Source organism: Phocoena sinus, chromosome 14 (assembly GCF_008692025.1).
Source record: "Phocoena sinus isolate mPhoSin1 chromosome 14, mPhoSin1.pri, whole genome shotgun sequence".
In the NCBI taxonomy this organism is placed as follows: Eukaryota; Metazoa; Chordata; class Mammalia; order Artiodactyla; family Phocoenidae; genus Phocoena; species Phocoena sinus.
This window is the reverse complement of record NC_045776.1, coordinates 67,189,554-67,206,731: the sequence shown is the minus strand read 5'-3', so window position 1 is coordinate 67,206,731 and position 17,178 is coordinate 67,189,554. Positions and strand designations below refer to the sequence as shown.

The following is a 17,178-nucleotide window of genomic DNA, read 5'->3' as shown; positions in this document are numbered from 1 at the left end:
CCCCACCTCTAACCAATGGACACACTACCTTTTGTACAACTTAAGCAAAGCTGAGGATTTCCATGGTGATGATTATGGACTGGTGGCCTTGAGAAGAGGAATCTTAGGGGAAAATGTGAAAAGACACAAAAGGTTGCTGTTCTTCATTCAGAGAAATTAACAACTGCTTCCAGCAAGGGGAACAGGTGTGCGGGGAAGGTGGGAAGGGTCTGGACAGGGCTGCGAGTCCTCAGAACCCCATCATCCTTCAGCTCCCCCTTCTCTGAGCTGAGCACTACTTCCAGAGTCCACAGAGTCTGAGAGAAAACCAAGACATCAGGGCTGGGATCTCCTCTGTTCATGGCTACCCTGAGGGAGAGCTGGGAGGAGGTGGAGGCAGCGGCAGCATCACTGGAGAGGTGAGATCTTCAAAGGGATCATGATCCGAGACTCCATGTGTCGAACCAGGGGGACTGCAGAGAGAGAGGCAGAGGTCACGAGGGGGCTGAGGTGAGCCAACCGCCCAAAACTAGCCCCTGAAGGAGGAGGAGGCCTGGGATGCTGAGACAGGGAAACCCCACTGCTCTCTTGGAATGGCCCATGGAGAGCGCCACATCTCCCAAACTGGGGGATATGAGGGGACTTAGGCTGTGATGAAAGGCAGATTTTAAAATTTTTCATAATTGGGACTTCCCTGGTGGTGCAGTAGTTAAGAATCCGCCTGCCAGTGCAGGGGACACGGGTTCGAGCCCTGGTCCGGGAAGATCCCACATGCCGTGGAGCAACTCAGCCCGTGCGCCACAACTACTGAGCCTGTGTGCTGCAACTACTGAAGCCCACATGCCTAGAGCCTGTCCTCCACAACAAGAGAAGCCACCGCAATAAGAAGCCCGCGCACCGCAACAAAGAGTAGCCCGCGCTCGCCGCAACTAGAGAAAGCCTGCACGCAGCAACAAAGACCCAACACAGCCATAAATAAATAAATGAATGAATAAATAAATTTATTAAAAATTTTTTTCATAATTATGTATTTACTTCCTATGTATGTGAAAAAACAACCAGCATAGCTTAAAAGTGATTTCACAGATATTATTGCTTAGGACAAAGCTAGGTGAAGAACAAAGCAGGGGGATTTAAAGGATGAGATCAAGAAAATAATTGTAGCAGAAGAAAATTGGCAGGACAAAAGCTGTGAGGGTGTCCTCAAGGGGCTAAAGTTTGAAAAACACTGATTTAGTTCAACTGACTCATTTTACAGGTGGGGACACTGCAGCTCAGAGTGGGTCACCCCAAGGTCACCAGAAGGTCAGGCTCTTTCCTCCTGCTCAGTGCAGTTAAACTTTACCATGCTTACAAATTACCTACAGTTCTCGTTCAAGTGCAGATCTTGATTCAGTGCGGGGAGGTAGGGGGTTGAGATTGGGCATTTCTAACAAACTTCCAGGGGATGCTGACACTGTCATTTGGGACCACACTTGGAAGAGCGAGGCTCCCGCTAACTCCTTCAGGAGGTGCATTCTCCCACACACCAGCTCGTAAGTGTGGAAGCTCAGCTGTAAGTTCCTTAAGGGCAGGGCATTCTCTGCCTCCCAACTCCCGCCCACCCCAGTCCCTGGTACACAGTGAGTGCTCACCCAGCACCTACTGACTCCAGGTGGTTCCCAGGGGTCCCTGCAAAGTGGCAAATGCTGTAGGCAAAAAACTTGCTCGAAAAAATTGACTGTGCGCTTCCTCTGCGCCAGAGTCTAGGCCAAGCACTTTTCATAAATTAGCTTCTCCAGCCCTCTGAGGGAGGCTTTCTCACCATTGCCACCTTACAGATTGAAAACAGCATCAGTGAGGTGAAGAACCAGGCCCAAGGTCACACTGTGTGCTCAACTACAACACTTCTCTGAGGCAGGGACCACCTGGCTGTGTTATTGCCCCTTAGGGCACTCACCCAGGACAGCCTGCATCCCGGGGAGCATGCCACCAGGACAGGAACCTACTAACTCATTGTCCTGAAAGTGAGTTCTCCATCACGAGAGGTAATCAAACGAGGTCAGATCTACTTGCAGAGGGGATTCCATCCTCAGATAGGGCTCTTGGCAGATGACCTCAGAGGAGGTGCTCACCTGTGTAGTAGACATTTTCGTCCCAGCCCCTCTTCCTCCAGGCAGCATTTCTGGTCTCCTCCCGAGACTGCAGGTCTTTATAGGCTGTGGGGGGAAGGCATAGGCTCATTCCTGAGGCACAGAGGATCTGAGCCTGTACCCAGCACAAGGCCCTCCTTCCAGTGCCCCAAACCCTGCCCTGCTGTCTCTTCCTCCCCAGATGCCTCCAACTGTTAGCAAATACTGTCTGCTTTGACAATCTCATCCAATCAGTACATTTCTTGTGTATTTCCAGCCCAGAACTCTCCCTTGAGCTCTAGACTCGACTATCCAGTGTCCACTTGACATTTCCACTCAGATGTGTCAGTGTCTCAAAGGTAACACTTCTAAGGACCAAAAGTACACTCCTGACTCTCCAACCTGCTCCTCCAAGGGTCTCAGTAAGCAATACAGAGCTGCTCAAACAGGAGTCTTGGTGTCCTGGGGTCCTCTCTCCCTCCCTCAACCCAGACAGACAATTCATCCACCAGTCCGATTGGTTCCACCTCCAGACCAAAGAATCTGTGGACTTCTCAGCATCCTCACTGTCAGCACCTTAGGCCAGGCCACCATCCTCTCCCCCCTGAGCTACTATAACCATCTCCTGATGCCCCACATCCTCTCTTGCTCCCCTACAAAGTGCTCCCAACAAAGCACACGGCAGCCAGAGGAACCATTAGAACACAAATCAGGTCATTTCATGCTGCTTGAAACGCTGCAGCAGTCGCCCGCTGAAGTTAGAATAAATCCCAGGAATTCCCTGATGGTCCAGTGGTTAGGACTCTACACTTCCAGTGCAGGGGGATCAGGTTCGATCTCTGGTTGGGGAACTAAGATCCCTCAAGCCTCGCGGTGCAGCCAAAAAAAAAGAGAAAAAGAAAAAAAATAAATCCCAACTCATCTCATCCCCATGGCCTGCAAGACCTAGTCTAACCTGGTCGATCCACATCTTCCCATTCTCTTCCCCACTCCCTTCACACAGGCCTCCTTTGCACTCCTCAAAACCCTGAAGGCCTTTCCCCGCCGCAGGGCCTTTGCACATGTTGTTCCCTCTACTTGGAATACCCTTCCCTGGCAATTCACTGCTGACTCCTCATCCTTTAGCTGAGCTTACATTTCACCTCCTTAGAGAGGTGTTCTAGTCTATCTAAGCCAATGAAACTTCCCATGTTTTTCTTCATTATTTCTCCCTCTCTCTTTATGATTTGTAATAATCTGAAATTATCTTTTTTGTTACCTTATGTCTGAGGTGGTATCTCCCTCTGCTGGAATGTAAGCTCCACAAGGGCCCTAATGTATTCGCATTGTTGACATGGACTGAGAGTGGAGAAAGGGGGCCACAGAGGGTCCTGGAGGGTCCCCAGCCTACCCCAGAGATGGTGCACAACGTATAGCTCTCCTATCTGCGAGAAGAAGCCGCCCACTGCCTCCTGGTTCTCCTGCCGGTATTTGATGGCCCGAGCCCTGGGGATGGCAGAAAAGTGTGGGGCAGAGGCCAGGGCCGGTGCAAAGGGCCCTCCGGGGTGTTCCCAGGCTGGTTTCTCAGTTACACATCAAGGGAGGAACCTGAGGTAGGGCCCTTGGCTCTCAGAAATGATCAGGGACCAGGGTGACGGAGGTGCAGCCGCTGGCTGGGTGTTCTACCACAGTGGTCTAGAGAATCCTCACCCCCCTGGTTGGATCATCACCATCTCCTGGAGATGGCATGGAGGATGATGGGTTCCCTGCTACAGGGCCCTGGGAAAGGTGGTCCACCAGGGGCCTTGATGGGGCAGGTGGGCAGGGTACCCCCAACTCCCCAGAACCACCACTCACCAGTTGTTCCCCCATTCGATCATGGTTCCTGGCTGAAAGAGAACCAGAGCAGAGGAGGCGAATGAGCCCCCTTCTGGTATTTCAAGCATCACTGTTGGGTGGGGATGGGAAACTGTCATGTCTCTGCAGCTCCTGGGGCCGCTTCACCTTATTCATGGGGCCCTGACTCACGCCTGGGTGTGCACGTGTGCACACATGCACACACACCTCTGTTCTGGAGCCAGAAGCCCCAATCTAGGTGCTGGGGCACCAGGCCCACCCACCTCAGGGTACCAGGAAAGCAGCGCTGCTGCAGGAAGGGTGGGAGACAGGCGGGGAGCTGGCGGGGGAGGCACCTTGAGCTTGTACGTCCTCAGCTCGTAGATGTTGGGGCCGTCTCTAGGCTGTGGCTCGTTCCAGAAGCTGAACTCGAGGAGCAGCTGGTTCCTCCTGGACAGCAGCATCTGGCTCCGCTCCTTTCGGAACTCTAGGTACTCCTGCGGGCATGGTGGTTTGGGCACGGCAGCCAGGAAGTGCCCCGGCCCCATCGGTGTGTCCCACAGGGTGACAGAGGCAGCCCCCAGCACAGGGCTGAGCCAGAACCAGCATCTGGAGAGGTTCGCTGAGTGTATGCCAACATACCTTGTTGTTTTTGAGCTTGTTCATGCAGTCCATGAGGGCTGGGTAGCCACCTGAGAATCGCCACAGGTGCACTGTTGGGAGGCAGGGAGGACGGTACAGGTCAGGGGGCTGCGGGGACCCTGCCCTGCTTACCCCGAGGCTGGTTAGGTGTGTATGTAAAAGGGGAGGCTCCAGTCTGGTTCCCTATAGCACCAGGACTCTCTGAGTTCCCTCTGCCTTGGTGGGGGCAGCTCTAGGCATGGGGAAAAGCCAGACACAAGACCCGGAGACCTAGGTTTGAGGTGCAGCTTTGCCAGGTGGCCTTTGACCCCTCTAGGACTCAATGTCCTCATCTTGAAAATGAGAATAACGCTCCCACCCAAACTTCTTTAAGTAGCAACAAGAGGATCAGACATGAACTTGTACCCTAGGAGCTGCACATGCATAAAGCAGACCACCAAGCCTGTGAGGGACAGGCTGGGCCAAAGGAAGGGGTAGGTCTGATGGGCAGAGATGGATGACTCCAAAACACTGAATTAAAGGAAAAAAACTAAGGAACAGAACAGCATGTGAGGTATGGTACCACGTGTGTTTAGAGGGGGAAGAACATATCCAGAGATGCTGGTCTATGTACCACCTCTTGATGGAGAGCCATCGAGATTGTGACAGGAGATGCCCTTGGGGCAAAGAACTGAGGCCTGGGGTTCACAGGCAGGAGGGAGGCTTACTTTTCATTGCAAACTCTTTGTACCATTTGCATATTTTATCACAGTCTCTGTACTGGGTTAAAGAGTGTCCTCCACCCCCACCCCCAAATTCATGCCAACCCAGAACCTCAGAATGTGACCTTATTTGAAATAGGGTCTTTCTAGTGGTAGTCAAGCTAAGGTGAGGTCATATTGGGTTGGCCCTAACTTCAATGACTGATGTCCTTATAAGAAGAGGGAGACTTGGACACAGAGGGCAACGCCACGTGAAGACAGACACCCAGGGAGAACACCATGTGACTAAGGAGGCAGAGATTGGAGCAATGCATCTGTGAGCCAAGGAGTGCCAGGGATTTCCGGCCACCACTAGAAGCTGGAAAAGGCAAGAAAAGATTCTCCCCTAGAGCCTTTGGAGGGAGCCCCTACCGACACCTTGATTTCAGACTTCTGGGCTCCAGAACTTGAGAGAATAGATTTCTGTTGTTTTAAGCCCACCAGTAGTTGGTACTTTTTACAGCAGCCCCAGGAAAACCCTGATACACCTTCCAGTAATAAAGAAACCTAGCCTGTGTGCAAGAGAAAGAACAGTCTTGTCATGCTTGGGAGCATGGCTGGGGCCAAGGGAGCAAGGTCCCTAAAAGGTCAATCGGGCAGGCTAAGGCTGAGAGCATTTGGCTGGCCAGTGGCTTGGCATTTCAGACTCTTGTTACTTATCCCCAGCTGGTCGCTCACCTGCCTTTCGACTCCATCTCTGCCTTGATTTTCCCACTTGCAAAATGGTCTGACCCTATGGTTTAAAGGCCTCTTTCCCAAGGGAAACAGCAAAAGTACTGTATGGATGGCAGTCGATTAAGACCAGGAATGCTGACCTGTGGAAGAGGCATTAGCCTAATTCTAGGGGCCAAGAGGTAAAAGTTACAAGGAGGGCATCCAAGGCCCATGAGAAGAAAGAATTTTCTAACAATGATAGTGGTCCATCTAGATGATGGATTGGAGGTTTTTTACAAAAACCCCGAATCTACAAATTCATTAAAATGTAGATTCCTGAGCCCTACTCCCAGGGGGTGGCTCAGTGGATCTGCTCCCCAGATGATTCTACAAAGGGGACAACCCCTCGAGATACACAAAATATAGGACATGCTTTAAAATTCATGCTCTCATTCCTCAAAGTTCATTTCTCAATTAGCAGATACTTAGAAGAATCCAAGAAGTACTGCTGCAACTGATTAGGTTGTACCTAAAATGGGGAAACTGTAGGGGCTGGAATGGAAGACAGCTTTTCTCCTACCCCACTATTAATGTGTCAGTGATTGTTACTGAAACAGAATAAATGATTATGAGAATCTACCTAACTGCAGATCACAGATTTAAAAAACAAACAAAAAGAACACATACAATTATCAGGGTAGTTGAAGGATGAGATAAGTTGGCTTGTGTGGTAGTGAGCTCCCCATAGCTGTGAGTGTTCAAGGGAAGCATAGAGGACCCTCTATCAAGGCTGCACCAGAGGAGCTCCCTGTGCTGTATGCAGTCTAATCAGCACTGTCCAAAAGGACTTCCTACTATGATGGAAAAGTTCTACAACTGTGCCATCCAAGACAGTAGCCACGAGCCACATACTTCTATCAATGGGCACTTGAAATGTGGCTAGTGTGACTGAGGAACTGAATTTTTCATTTTATTTAACTTTACCCAATTTAAATTTAAGTAGCTACATGTGGTTAGTGGTTACTTTCCTGGACAGTGAAGATCTAAATGCCAAGGCCCCTGTAAGTGGCTGGGATGCTGTGAGTGAACCAAATTCATGTGTGGGTCCTCAAAGCTGGTGCCAACTGAGGTGGGCATGTTGGGGTGGGATGGGGCATGCTTGGGGTACCGCTAGGAAGCTGTAAGGAACCAGCTCAGACAAGAGTCCCTTTTATTCCACAAATATGTACGGCATACCGGGGGTTCAGTGGTGAAGAAAGGCAGGGCCCTCGCCCTCCCGGAACTCACCACCTCCACGGGGAGACAGACAGAACAAGGCACATGATCAGGGCTGTGAAGAGGCAAGTCCTGGGGGCTGGGGAGCCAGGAGAGGTGCCTCACCCAGCTGGGGTGGAGGGAATCAGGGGAGGCTTCCAGGAGGAGGTGATGTCTACACCAAAATAAAAGTTGAGCAGAGCAGTGAGCCAAGTAGAGGAGGCAAAGGAGAAAGAATGCTTCAGGCTGACGAAACAGCATGAACAAGAGCATGGAACTAGAGGGAGAAACTATCCATCTGAAGAACAGAAAGGAGTCCTGGGTGGGATGGTGCAGCGAGCAGGAGGACGTGGCGAGACAAGGCTTGACGCTGGGCAGGGAAGGGCTCAAGAGCCTCGTGGGGCACCCCAAGGGCAGAGGGAGCCGCCACAGATGTTTGGGCAGGAGAGTGAGCTGACGAGGGCTACACTTAGAAAGACCCCTCTGGGTGCCACTGCAGAGGGAGTGGAGGGCAGCCACCTGGGCTGGGCAGCAGTGGCGCTGCGGGGTGGACAGCTCACCTGCCTGGTCCTGCTCCCCGTACCATGTGTTCCAGTTGCCCACGAGTGAGCAGGGGTAATCCTCATCCAGGTGCAGCTTGGGCAGCACAGCCTCCCTGTGGGAGGGGCACAGAGAAGGGGGAGGGCTCACACCAGCCACCAGAGCCCTTGAGATGAGGCTTCCAACTCAGGCCCGCAGAGTTGGGCCTCAGTCTCCCCATCTCTAAGATGCAGAAGCTGCACGAGAGGACGTGTGGCTCTGAAATCTACACCCCCCTGGATTTCTGCACGGAGAACAGGGCTTGGATAGAGGTCCCCACCCAAGCAGGGACTGGGACATGAGGGTTAGGGGTTAGGGTCAGCTCACGTCAGGCTGTTGTAGGCATCCAGATACTCAGGCTTCACATTGTGAACTGCAACAGAGGATAGAGAGCAGGAGGTGAAGCAAGGGGGAGCGAGGTGTCTGTGGGGAGCTGTGCTGGGGGTAGCCCCACAGGGTGTGGGCTTCCAGGACAGCTCGGGATGTCCCAGACCCTCTCAAGTCCCAGCCAGAGCCTTGCAGGCCCCCAGAGGCCCTGGGAGGGCGGGCTGGCCAACTCAGCAGCCACTCACACTGGATCTTGTAGAGGTTGCTGGTCTCCTTCTTGGACAGCAGGGTGGAGTGGGCGTCCTTCCGGGGATCCACCTTGTGTACGAACAGAGAACGGAACCAGCTGCCTTCATTGTCCTTGGAATAGAAGCTGCGGGACAGAGTTCAGGGGGGACCTGCTTACGTCTGCTCAGATGCCTTGCTCCCCAATGCTAGTGACACACATTTCTGGGAATGAAGCCATGGAATCCCATGGCAGCTCCAGAAGATGTCATATCATTGGAGCCGGCTGAGCACAGGTGGTCCTTTCTACAGAGATCCTGGCTCCCCAGTTCACTTCTTGAAGCTCTGCAGAGACTCAGGAGGCCAGGAGAGGCAGCCCCACCTCCCGCCTCTCTCTCCAGCCTCCCTGCCTCCAATTCACCCCTTTCCAAGAGGTCCTCCACTTGGACCACACAACTGCATCCCTTGCCAAGAGGATCAACCCCGCACCCATCTTGCCTGATGTCCAAAGCCCATGACAGCCCAACCTACCTTGGCAGCCTCCCATCCTGTCCATTCCCAACCTGTGTATCCCACTCTCCAGCTATGCTTCTCCCTGAACCCACCAGGCTCTTTCACTCTGTGCTTTCTTTGCAATTTCTGTCCCCTCTGACAAGAGGGCTGCACTCACCGTCCTCCCTGGTGCTCACACTACACCTGGCCTGTGCCCAATCCCAGCCCCACAAATGGAGAGCCCAAGACAAGCACATTTTGTCCTTGAGGAGGTCAGAGTCTGCTGGGAGAAGTGGACCTTGGAACACAGTTACAGCCAGAGGTCTCTGGGAGAGCCCAGATGTGTGAGCCTGAACTTGGCCTCTGGAAGTCTGGGTTGGCCCTCCAGAGGAGGTGATCTGGCCAGTCTCCAAATCTCCAGGGCTGATTTGGCAGATAAAGGCAGGTAGAGGGGGTCAAAGGCATCACAAGGCAAGATTCATTCACTCATCCAGCCAACACTTAACTGACAAATATCTGCCCTGTGCACATTGCTATGTTGCTGTGAGAATGAATGAATGAATGAGGTGCCTTGTTCAGAGCAGGGGGACCAACCACCAGGTCCTGCCAGATCATAACTGCACTCCCCACACATGGTCCCAGCAGGGGTGGGGATTACTTTTAGGCTGCCAAATGTGGTAAATCATCTTACTTAACAGCAGTGGTGCAGTTTGTAGCCAGGCCTGAAACACTAGCCTCCTGCTGGATGATTTCTAGCCAAGGAGCCTGGCAGTGGGGGCCCCATCAGCAAGTCCTCTCCTTTTGCAAGCCTTTTCTGTGGCTAGGATAAACGTCTTGTAAATCAAAGTATTGCTTTTTTCCAAAATATGGAGCAAGTACTGGGACTGATAAAATTTAAAAAGCATCTTAAAGTGGTGAAATATTTGTATAAGCATAGAGAAAGATAAGTAACAATCTGTCCCAGACTGCTTTTCGTTGGTTGGTTGGTTGGTTGGTTTTTGGCCACGCCAAGCAGCCTGCGGGATCCTAGTTCCCTGACCAGGGACTGAAACCTGGCCACAGCGGTGAAAGTGCCAAGTCCCAACCACTGAACTGCCCAGGAACTCCCAGTCCCAAACTGTTAACACTGCTTACCTGGGAGAGGGAAGAGGAAGATGGTTAAACTTTTCGTTATTCATTATAATTTTTTGTAAAGGTAAGAAAAACTGTTTAAAGTATTTCCAAATTCATAGGCTTTCTATCATTTTGTGTGTTTTTGCTTCATTAACAAAAAACAGACAGTTATCATCAGATGGTTGATGTAGTCTGTGAAAAATCTGGGACCAGAATAAGGGAGCCTCACTATGGCTAACGCTGGCTGAGGATATCCTCTGTGCCAGGGACCTGTGATCAGCTTAACATGATCCCGCTGAATCTATGTAAGGATATCATAATGTTGATATTATTAATGCCCCCATTTTCAAGATGAGAAAATAGAAGGTCGGAGGTGGGAGGGTTAAGAAACTTGTCCCCAGGTCACATAGCAAATCAGGGACAGAGAGCTCAGGAAAGAACCCAGATCTCTTTCCTCTATAGTCAGCCCCACCTCAGATCTGGCACCAACCTGGGGAACTAGCATCAGGTAGATACTGTGAAGAACCAGGTGTTTTTAACAAAGCCACGGCAGAGGGACCTGACCTTTGGTCTGAATGTAGAGAGGCTGCTTCCGCTGGAAGGGGTGGTGACAGGGAGGGCAGCCACTCCTACTATTTGTCAACCAAGACCTTTGCTCCAAGGACTGGGCTTTGAGTAATTTATTAACATCAGCACTGACCAAGATAAACAGCCAAGTGGCGAGCCCTGAAGAGAGAGCCTGGGACCCCGGGGGCTAGGGAGTGAGGGGGTCCAGGAGCTCTGATGGGCTCCCATCTCCTCCCACCACTGTCTAATCTTTCCTGCCTCTGGGTCTCCGTTTCCCCATGTGCAAAAAGAGCAGGGTAGAGCAGCCTATCTCTAAAGATCTTTTCTACAAGTCCCAAGAATATCCCAGGGCAGGGTCTGAACTTGAAGCTAGCATCCGAGGGTTCACATTTTCAAGAGTTCAAATTTCACTCTCTCAATGAAATCACAACATTCTCCTGTCCCTGAACTCCCCAACTCTTCTCACCCTGCTCTCTATTTTTCTGTAGCTCCTTCTAACACGTTATAGAATTTTTTGTTTATTATGTGCCTTGTTTATTGTCTCCCACTAGAAGCAGAGCCCCAGGAGGATAGGGATCTTGTCTGTCTCGTGTATCCCTGCTGTATCCCCAGTGCCTGGAAAAGTGTTGGGGATGCGGCACGTGCTCAGACCACGTTTGGGGAATGAGTGCAGGCGTGTGGGGGGACACGGGTGCATGAAAATGATGAAATCTGAGAGGTAAGAAAGGAGAGAAAGTGTGGACCTTGGCTCAGAGTGTGGACTCAGGACTCAGGGGCCCTTTCCATCCCCACCACCACCAGCAGAATTAGTGCTTAAGAACACAGGTTCTGGACAAATCCAGGACTAATCCCAGCCCAGCGTCATCTCTCTGAGCCTCATTTACCTCATCCATAAAATAAGAGCAATAGGATTGCCTTGTAGAGACATGGGGCAGACACGGCAGTGCAGCTAATATCACTCTTCCTACCTAACTTCCTAACTGAGCTCCTGCCTCCCATTCTTTCCCTTTTTTCCTAACCTGCCCATCAATTTTGTAATGCACCATGGTTGTGATGCTATTCGTCCACTTGAAAATCTTCTATGGATCCCTACTGCCCATAAAACAAGGCTGGATGTCTCCACTTGGGATTCTAGCTCTAATCTATTTTGCCAAGCTTTCCAGAGTCAGTTCCCCATTTTTTTTTATTTTTAATTTTTATTTATTTATTTTTTTGGCCGCCCCACGCAGCATGTGGGATCTTAGCTCCCTGACTGACCGGGGACTGAACCCATGCCCCCAGCAGTGGAAGTGCAGAGTCTTAACCACTGGACTGCCGGGGAAGTCCCCAATTCCCTCTTAAATTTGGTGACCACAGAGCCAAGATTCCCTATTGTTAGCAACACCTGAGAACATGTTAGAAGTTTTCAGGCCCCATCCCAGACCTACTGCGACAGAAACTCTGGGGGTGGGCCTAGCAATCTGGGTTTTAACAAGCCTGCCAAGGGATTCTGATGCACAATCGGGCCCACAAATCACTGCTCTAAGGCAGTCCCAACTTTCTTTCTTTCCTTCTTTTCTTCATGTAATCTCAGTAAATCATCCCAGAAACACCGAAGAGTCTGGTATCTAAACTATATTAAGAATATATTAAGGGCTTCCCTGGTGGCGCAGTGGTTGAGAGTCTGCCTGCCGATGCAGGGGACGCGGGTTCGTGCCCCGGTCTGGGAAGGTCCCACATGCCATGGAGCAGTTGAGCCTGTGAGCCATGGCCGCTGAGCCTGCACGTCCGGAGCCTGTGCTCCGCAACGGGAGAGGCCACGACAGTGAGGGGCCCGCGTACCGCAAAAAAAAAAAAAAAAAAAAAAAAAAAAAAAAAAAAAAAAATATATTAAGCCCCAAGGGTGGGGCTTCCCTGGTGGTGCAGTATTAAGAACCCGCCTGCCAATGCAGAGGACACGGGTCCGAGCCCTGGTCCAGGAAGATTCCACATGCTGCGGAGCAACTAAGCCCGTGCGCCACAACTACTAAGCCTGTGCTCTAGAGCCCGCAAGCCACAACTACTGAGCCCTCATGCCACAACTACTGAAGTCTGCGCGCCTAGAGCCCAAGCTCTGCAACAAAGAGACGCCACTGCAATAAGCCCGCGCACCGCAATGAAGAGCAGCCCCCGCTCGCCGCGACTAGAGAAAGCCGGCGCGCAGCAATGAAGACCCAATGCAGCCAAAAAATAAAATAAATTAAATAAATTTAAAAAAGAAAAAGAAGAATGCCCCTTAGGACTAGAAAAACCAGTTCAACCCTTTCCATAAACACATCTCTCCTGGGACTTCCCTGGAGGTCCAGTGGTTAAGACTCTGTGCTTCAGGGAGCTCAGCTGGGTGCTCTGTGATGACCTAGATGGGTGGGATGGCTGGGGGGCTGGAGGGGGGGGCAGGGAGGGAGGTCCAAGAGGGAGGGGATATATGTATACATATAGCTGATTCACTTCATTGTACAGTAGAAACTAACACAATATTGTAAAGCAATTATACTCCAATTAAAAAAAAAAAAAAAAGACTCTGTGCTTCCACTGCAGGGGGCACAGGTTAGATCCCTGGTCAGGGGAACTAAAATCCCACATGTGGGGCTCGGCCAAAAAAAAACCAAAAAAAAACCTCTCCTATTTCGCCCTCAGCCCCTCCATCATTTTCATGTGAATATGTCTCGTCTCCCCAGCCACACCGGAATCCCAGAGCTGACGTTCTCCACCCCTCAAGGTAGCAGCACAATGCTTTTAGCATGGGAGTTGCTCAGTAAATATCTGTCCCAGATGAGAACTTTTGAGACACATTTGCACTCTCAATAGGGATCAACGATCTGGTGCCTCACCACATGAAAATGCTCTGGAATGTTCTAGATTGATATGCTAGGAAGTTTGGCTCTGTGCACATTCCTGAAACACTCTTCTGTTTTGAGTTGGCTAAAAGGGGCCACAGGACTTTCCTGGTGGCGAACTGGTTAAGAATCTGCCTACCAATGCAGGGGACACTGGTTTGATCCCTGGTCTAGGAAGATCCCACATGCTGCAGAGCAATTAAGCCTGTGCGCCACAACTACTAAGCCTGCGAGCCACAACTACTGAGCTCACGTGCCACAACTACTGAGGTCCACGCGCCTAGAGCTCGTGCTCCACAACAAGAGAAGTCACGGCAATAAGAAGCCCATGCACCACAATGAAGAGTAGCCCCTGCTTGCCGCAACTAGAGAGGGCCCACATGCAGCAACGAAGACCCAACACAGCCAAAAATAAATAAATAAATTAATTAATTAAAAAAAAAAAAACGAATCCGCCTTCCAGTGCAGGGGACACGGGTTTGAGCCCTGGTCCGGGAAGATTCCACATGCGGAGCAACTAAGTCTGTGTACCACAACTACTGAGCCCGCGTGCCACAACTACTGAAGCCCATGTGCCCTAGAGCCTGTGCGCCGCAACTACTGAGCCCACATGCTGCAACTACCGAAGCCCGCGCGCCTAGAGCCTTCGCTCCACAACAAGAGAAGCCATGGCAATGAGAAGTCCGTGCACTGCAACGAAGAGCAGCCCCCGCTCGCCACAACTAGAGAAAGCCCATGCGTAGCAACAAAGACCCAATGCAGCCAAAAATAATAAATTTTTTTTAAAAAGGGGCCACATTTCTGCTTATCGTTCCTGAAGTGTGTCTTTAGAAGACAAACCGGAAGAACTAAAGTTCTGTTAACGAGAGCATTACTGATGCAGCGGTAGCAACTGCTGTGTACTGAGCACTTTCTATGTGCTGAGAACTGATCCTCACAATATGTTCTTGAGAAAAATGAGGCTCAAAAACAAAATAGAGAAAAATGAGGCTCAGAGATGTACCAGGCCTTATTCGAGAACAATTAATCAATGGCCAAGAGGATTCCAATCCAGGTCTATCCGATTTCAAAGCCCACACTGTGTCTATACCCCAGTGGCCCCCAAAGCTCAGAGGCCAGAGGGCCCCTCTAGTGACTCCAGAGAGATACGGGGCAGATGGAGGGTCGGCAGGATTCCCAGGTATCCAAGGTGGGACCAGGGAGTAAGTAACTTTGAAGCAGTCCTTTAGGGACTTGATAAGTATTAATCCAAGTACCTGCACAGCAATCCTACGAAAAACACCAGGCAGGGATCTCCATCCCCACTTTACAGAGAAGGAAACCAAGGAACCCAGAGGTTCAGTGCCCCATCCAAGGTTAAGGAGTGGATTAAGTGAGGAGCAGCAGGCTGCCTTAATGTCCCACGCTCCTTTTGTGGCCTCTGGCTATTTGCCACACAAATGGCTTTACCACCAACCAAATTTGTAGCCCTGGGGCAGTGTGGTCCTGCCCCCAGCTTCCATTTCCTTATCTGGAAAACAAGGGGCTCACAGGAGGTGATCTCCCCAAAGCCCCTTCAGCCCTGACATCTTCGGGGCTCATGAAGAAATTGCTTGAGACACAGGTTTGGGCGAGGGGCAACATTTGCAGCAAATTCGTCAGGGGCTGGGTACGTCGCACACATGGCCTTGTTAATCCTCAACAACTCTATGAAATACATCCTACTTTATCACCCCCATTTTACAGATTAGGAATCTGAGACTTCAAGAGGCCAGATGACTCATGCAAGGTCACCCCACTGAAAAAGGCTGAGTTAGATGTGCTGGTGCCGGGCAAACTCTAGGCTCTCTCCATGTTATCAGCTTTCTCCCCAATTACTGGGCAGTCAGGTTGGGGGCACATGCCTGGCTCCTCTTTCCCAGCCTCCCCTGACCCCCACTGCACAGCACTCTAGATCATCTCACAGCAAAGCCTAACAGTACTCTGCAGCTTCATGCCTGCGCGGCTGGGCAACACAGACCCCTCCTTTCCACAGGTGGGGGGACAGGTGTCCTCACTTCTTTGGCCAATGTTCTTGAGCATACACTGTTGTGAGCCCTGTGCCAGGGGCTGGGGAAACAGAAATATGAGGTGATGCTCTAGTGGCAGGGACAGGCAAGTGTGTACAGGGTAGTAAGAGCAGAGATGGGGGAAGTACAGGGTACTAGAGACGGAGTCAGGGAGGCCCAGCCCTGCCTCAGCCCAGAGCAGGGACCAAACAAAAGCCCAGGCCCAGCCCATGGCCCAGCCAGCCTCCCTCTCCCAGGAGGCCACCAGTTGTGGTGCAAAGAGCACAGGGGTGTCAGGAGGCCTGGGTCCAGACCCAGTGTCGCCACAGGATGGCAGGGGGAGTGACCTTGGGCAACTCCCATCCTTTCTTAGGCTTCCTTTGCCCCATTTCTACTGTTCAGGGTTGGAGAGCAAAGGATCTGTGAAGCCACGGCCTTTAGGGATCTCCCATTGCTCCCCATATCTCTTACCCCCAGAACTTCCGGAAGGAGGTGCTGCCTCTCCTAGAAGCCCCCAGGGGGACTATCTCACAATCACCACAAAGGCCTGGGAAGGGGCCGCTCCTCCTGCCCTCTGACAGCTCCCACTCCCCAGGGCCCAGGACCCGCCCCTCTCATTCACCCTACCCTTCATTCTTAGCCCAGAGCCAGGCACCCAATAGGACAAAGACCCTGCGCATACCTTTCCCACCTCCCCCGTTCTTTGACCAGACCTCCTCCCCATGGCTCGGCTTCTAACCACTAGATTACAAGCCCGAGTCTCTGCCCATCCCCCAAGCCCAGACCCTGGCCCCCACGCGTGCACCCCCCACGCGCGCCGCCCCCGCCTGGCCCGGCCCGGCTCATACCGCGCTGCAGCCACAGCCGCAACGTCCCGGCCCCCGGGCCCCGGGCGCCCCAGCAGCCGCCGAGCCGCCGCAGAGATGCTGCACAGACGCGGAGCCATGTTGGAGCGCTGCTGATTGGAGGAAGGCCCCGCCCCCGAACCAGGCGGCGGAGGCGGAACGTGAGTAAGCCCCGCCCCACCTGGTAGCCCGCCCCCTCTCCACCCAGACAGGTGGGTGTAGTCCCTGTGCATTCAGCAACTTAGATGCTGGGCAGAAGTCCGGATTCTTGTCCTCTGAGCCTCTGCAACCCTGCTACAGACTTGCTCTGTGACCTGGAGCAAACCCTTTGCCCACTCTGGGCCTCGGTGTCCACCCCGGTAAAATGGGAGCATTGAACAATAATACGAGGGGTTCTTAACGGGGCACTCAAGGATGAGCGGCAGAGGGCGAGTAAGCCCCCTGAAATCATATACAGTTACGTGCGCCTGTGCGTTCCTGGGCGGGGGTGGGGTGGGGTGGGGGCGGCACAGGTAGCGTTTATCACATTATGAAAGGAAAACCCCCTAACGATTTAAGACAGATGGACAAGGCTCTGGGTTGCAGGGACACTTTCTCTCTATCATCTCCTTTTCCCTTTCCATCCGCCCCTACTATCGCTGCCTGGGCCTCCTGGGGCCCCATGCCCTTCTCCTGCTCTGCCCAGGTCTTGTGCCTAACTTCCAAACTAGTCTCCTCTCGGCCCACAATCGCCCAGGTCACAGAGGGCCTGCAGACCCCACAGGGGGGCCCAGGAGCCTAATAACTTCCAGAGAGACTGTATGTGTAAAAGAATGTCCACCCGCTGAGGCTGACGCTGACGGTCAGCGTGGTGTGCCTGGGGTGGAGGAGTGAGGACAGGCTTTGATTTTGTGATTCCTTCAGCAAATATTGAGTCCACGTGGCTAGGCCACGTGGTTAACTCTGAGACACCA

At 52.1% G+C, this 17,178-nt stretch overlaps 2 protein-coding genes across 2 annotated transcripts in view; both read right to left on the bottom strand.

The window, feature by feature from the left end:
• Positions 1-166, bottom strand: part of THOC5 (THO complex 5) — a 33,477-nt gene extending 33,311 nt beyond the window's left edge. The window contains exon 1 of the mRNA XM_032602674.1: positions 29-166. The gene's annotated coding sequence lies outside the window, so the exon portion shown is untranslated. The remainder of the gene's footprint in view (positions 1-28) is intronic.
• NIPSNAP1 (nipsnap homolog 1) lies at positions 121-16,361 on the bottom strand. Its single transcript, XM_032602677.1, has 10 exons — positions 16,229-16,361; positions 8,347-8,474; positions 8,102-8,147; positions 7,756-7,850; positions 4,548-4,618; positions 4,262-4,402; positions 3,927-3,958; positions 3,481-3,575; positions 2,094-2,177; positions 121-452 (listed from the first exon to the last, which is right to left on the bottom strand). The coding sequence occupies exons 1-10, from the start codon at positions 16,324-16,326 to the stop codon at positions 388-390; spliced, it is 855 nt and encodes a 284-aa protein (XP_032458568.1). The 5' UTR covers positions 16,327-16,361; the 3' UTR covers positions 121-387.
• Between the last annotated feature and the right edge of the window lie 817 nt (positions 16,362-17,178).

Bases quoted from the DNA above. Each gene is read 5' to 3' on its own strand.
- NIPSNAP1 (XM_032602677.1), bottom strand. From the start codon at position 16,326: ATGGCTCCGCGTCTGTGCAGCATCTCTGCGGCGGCTCGGCGGCTGCTG. The intron at 7,851-8,101 runs GTGAGCTGACCC...CCCCTCCCACAG, and splicing joins GATGCCTACAACAGCCTGAC to GGAGGCTGTGCTGCCCAAGC. The intron at 3,576-3,926 runs GTGAGTGGTGGT...TGCCATCCCCAG, and splicing joins ATCGAATGGGGGAACAACTG to GGCTCGGGCCATCAAATACC.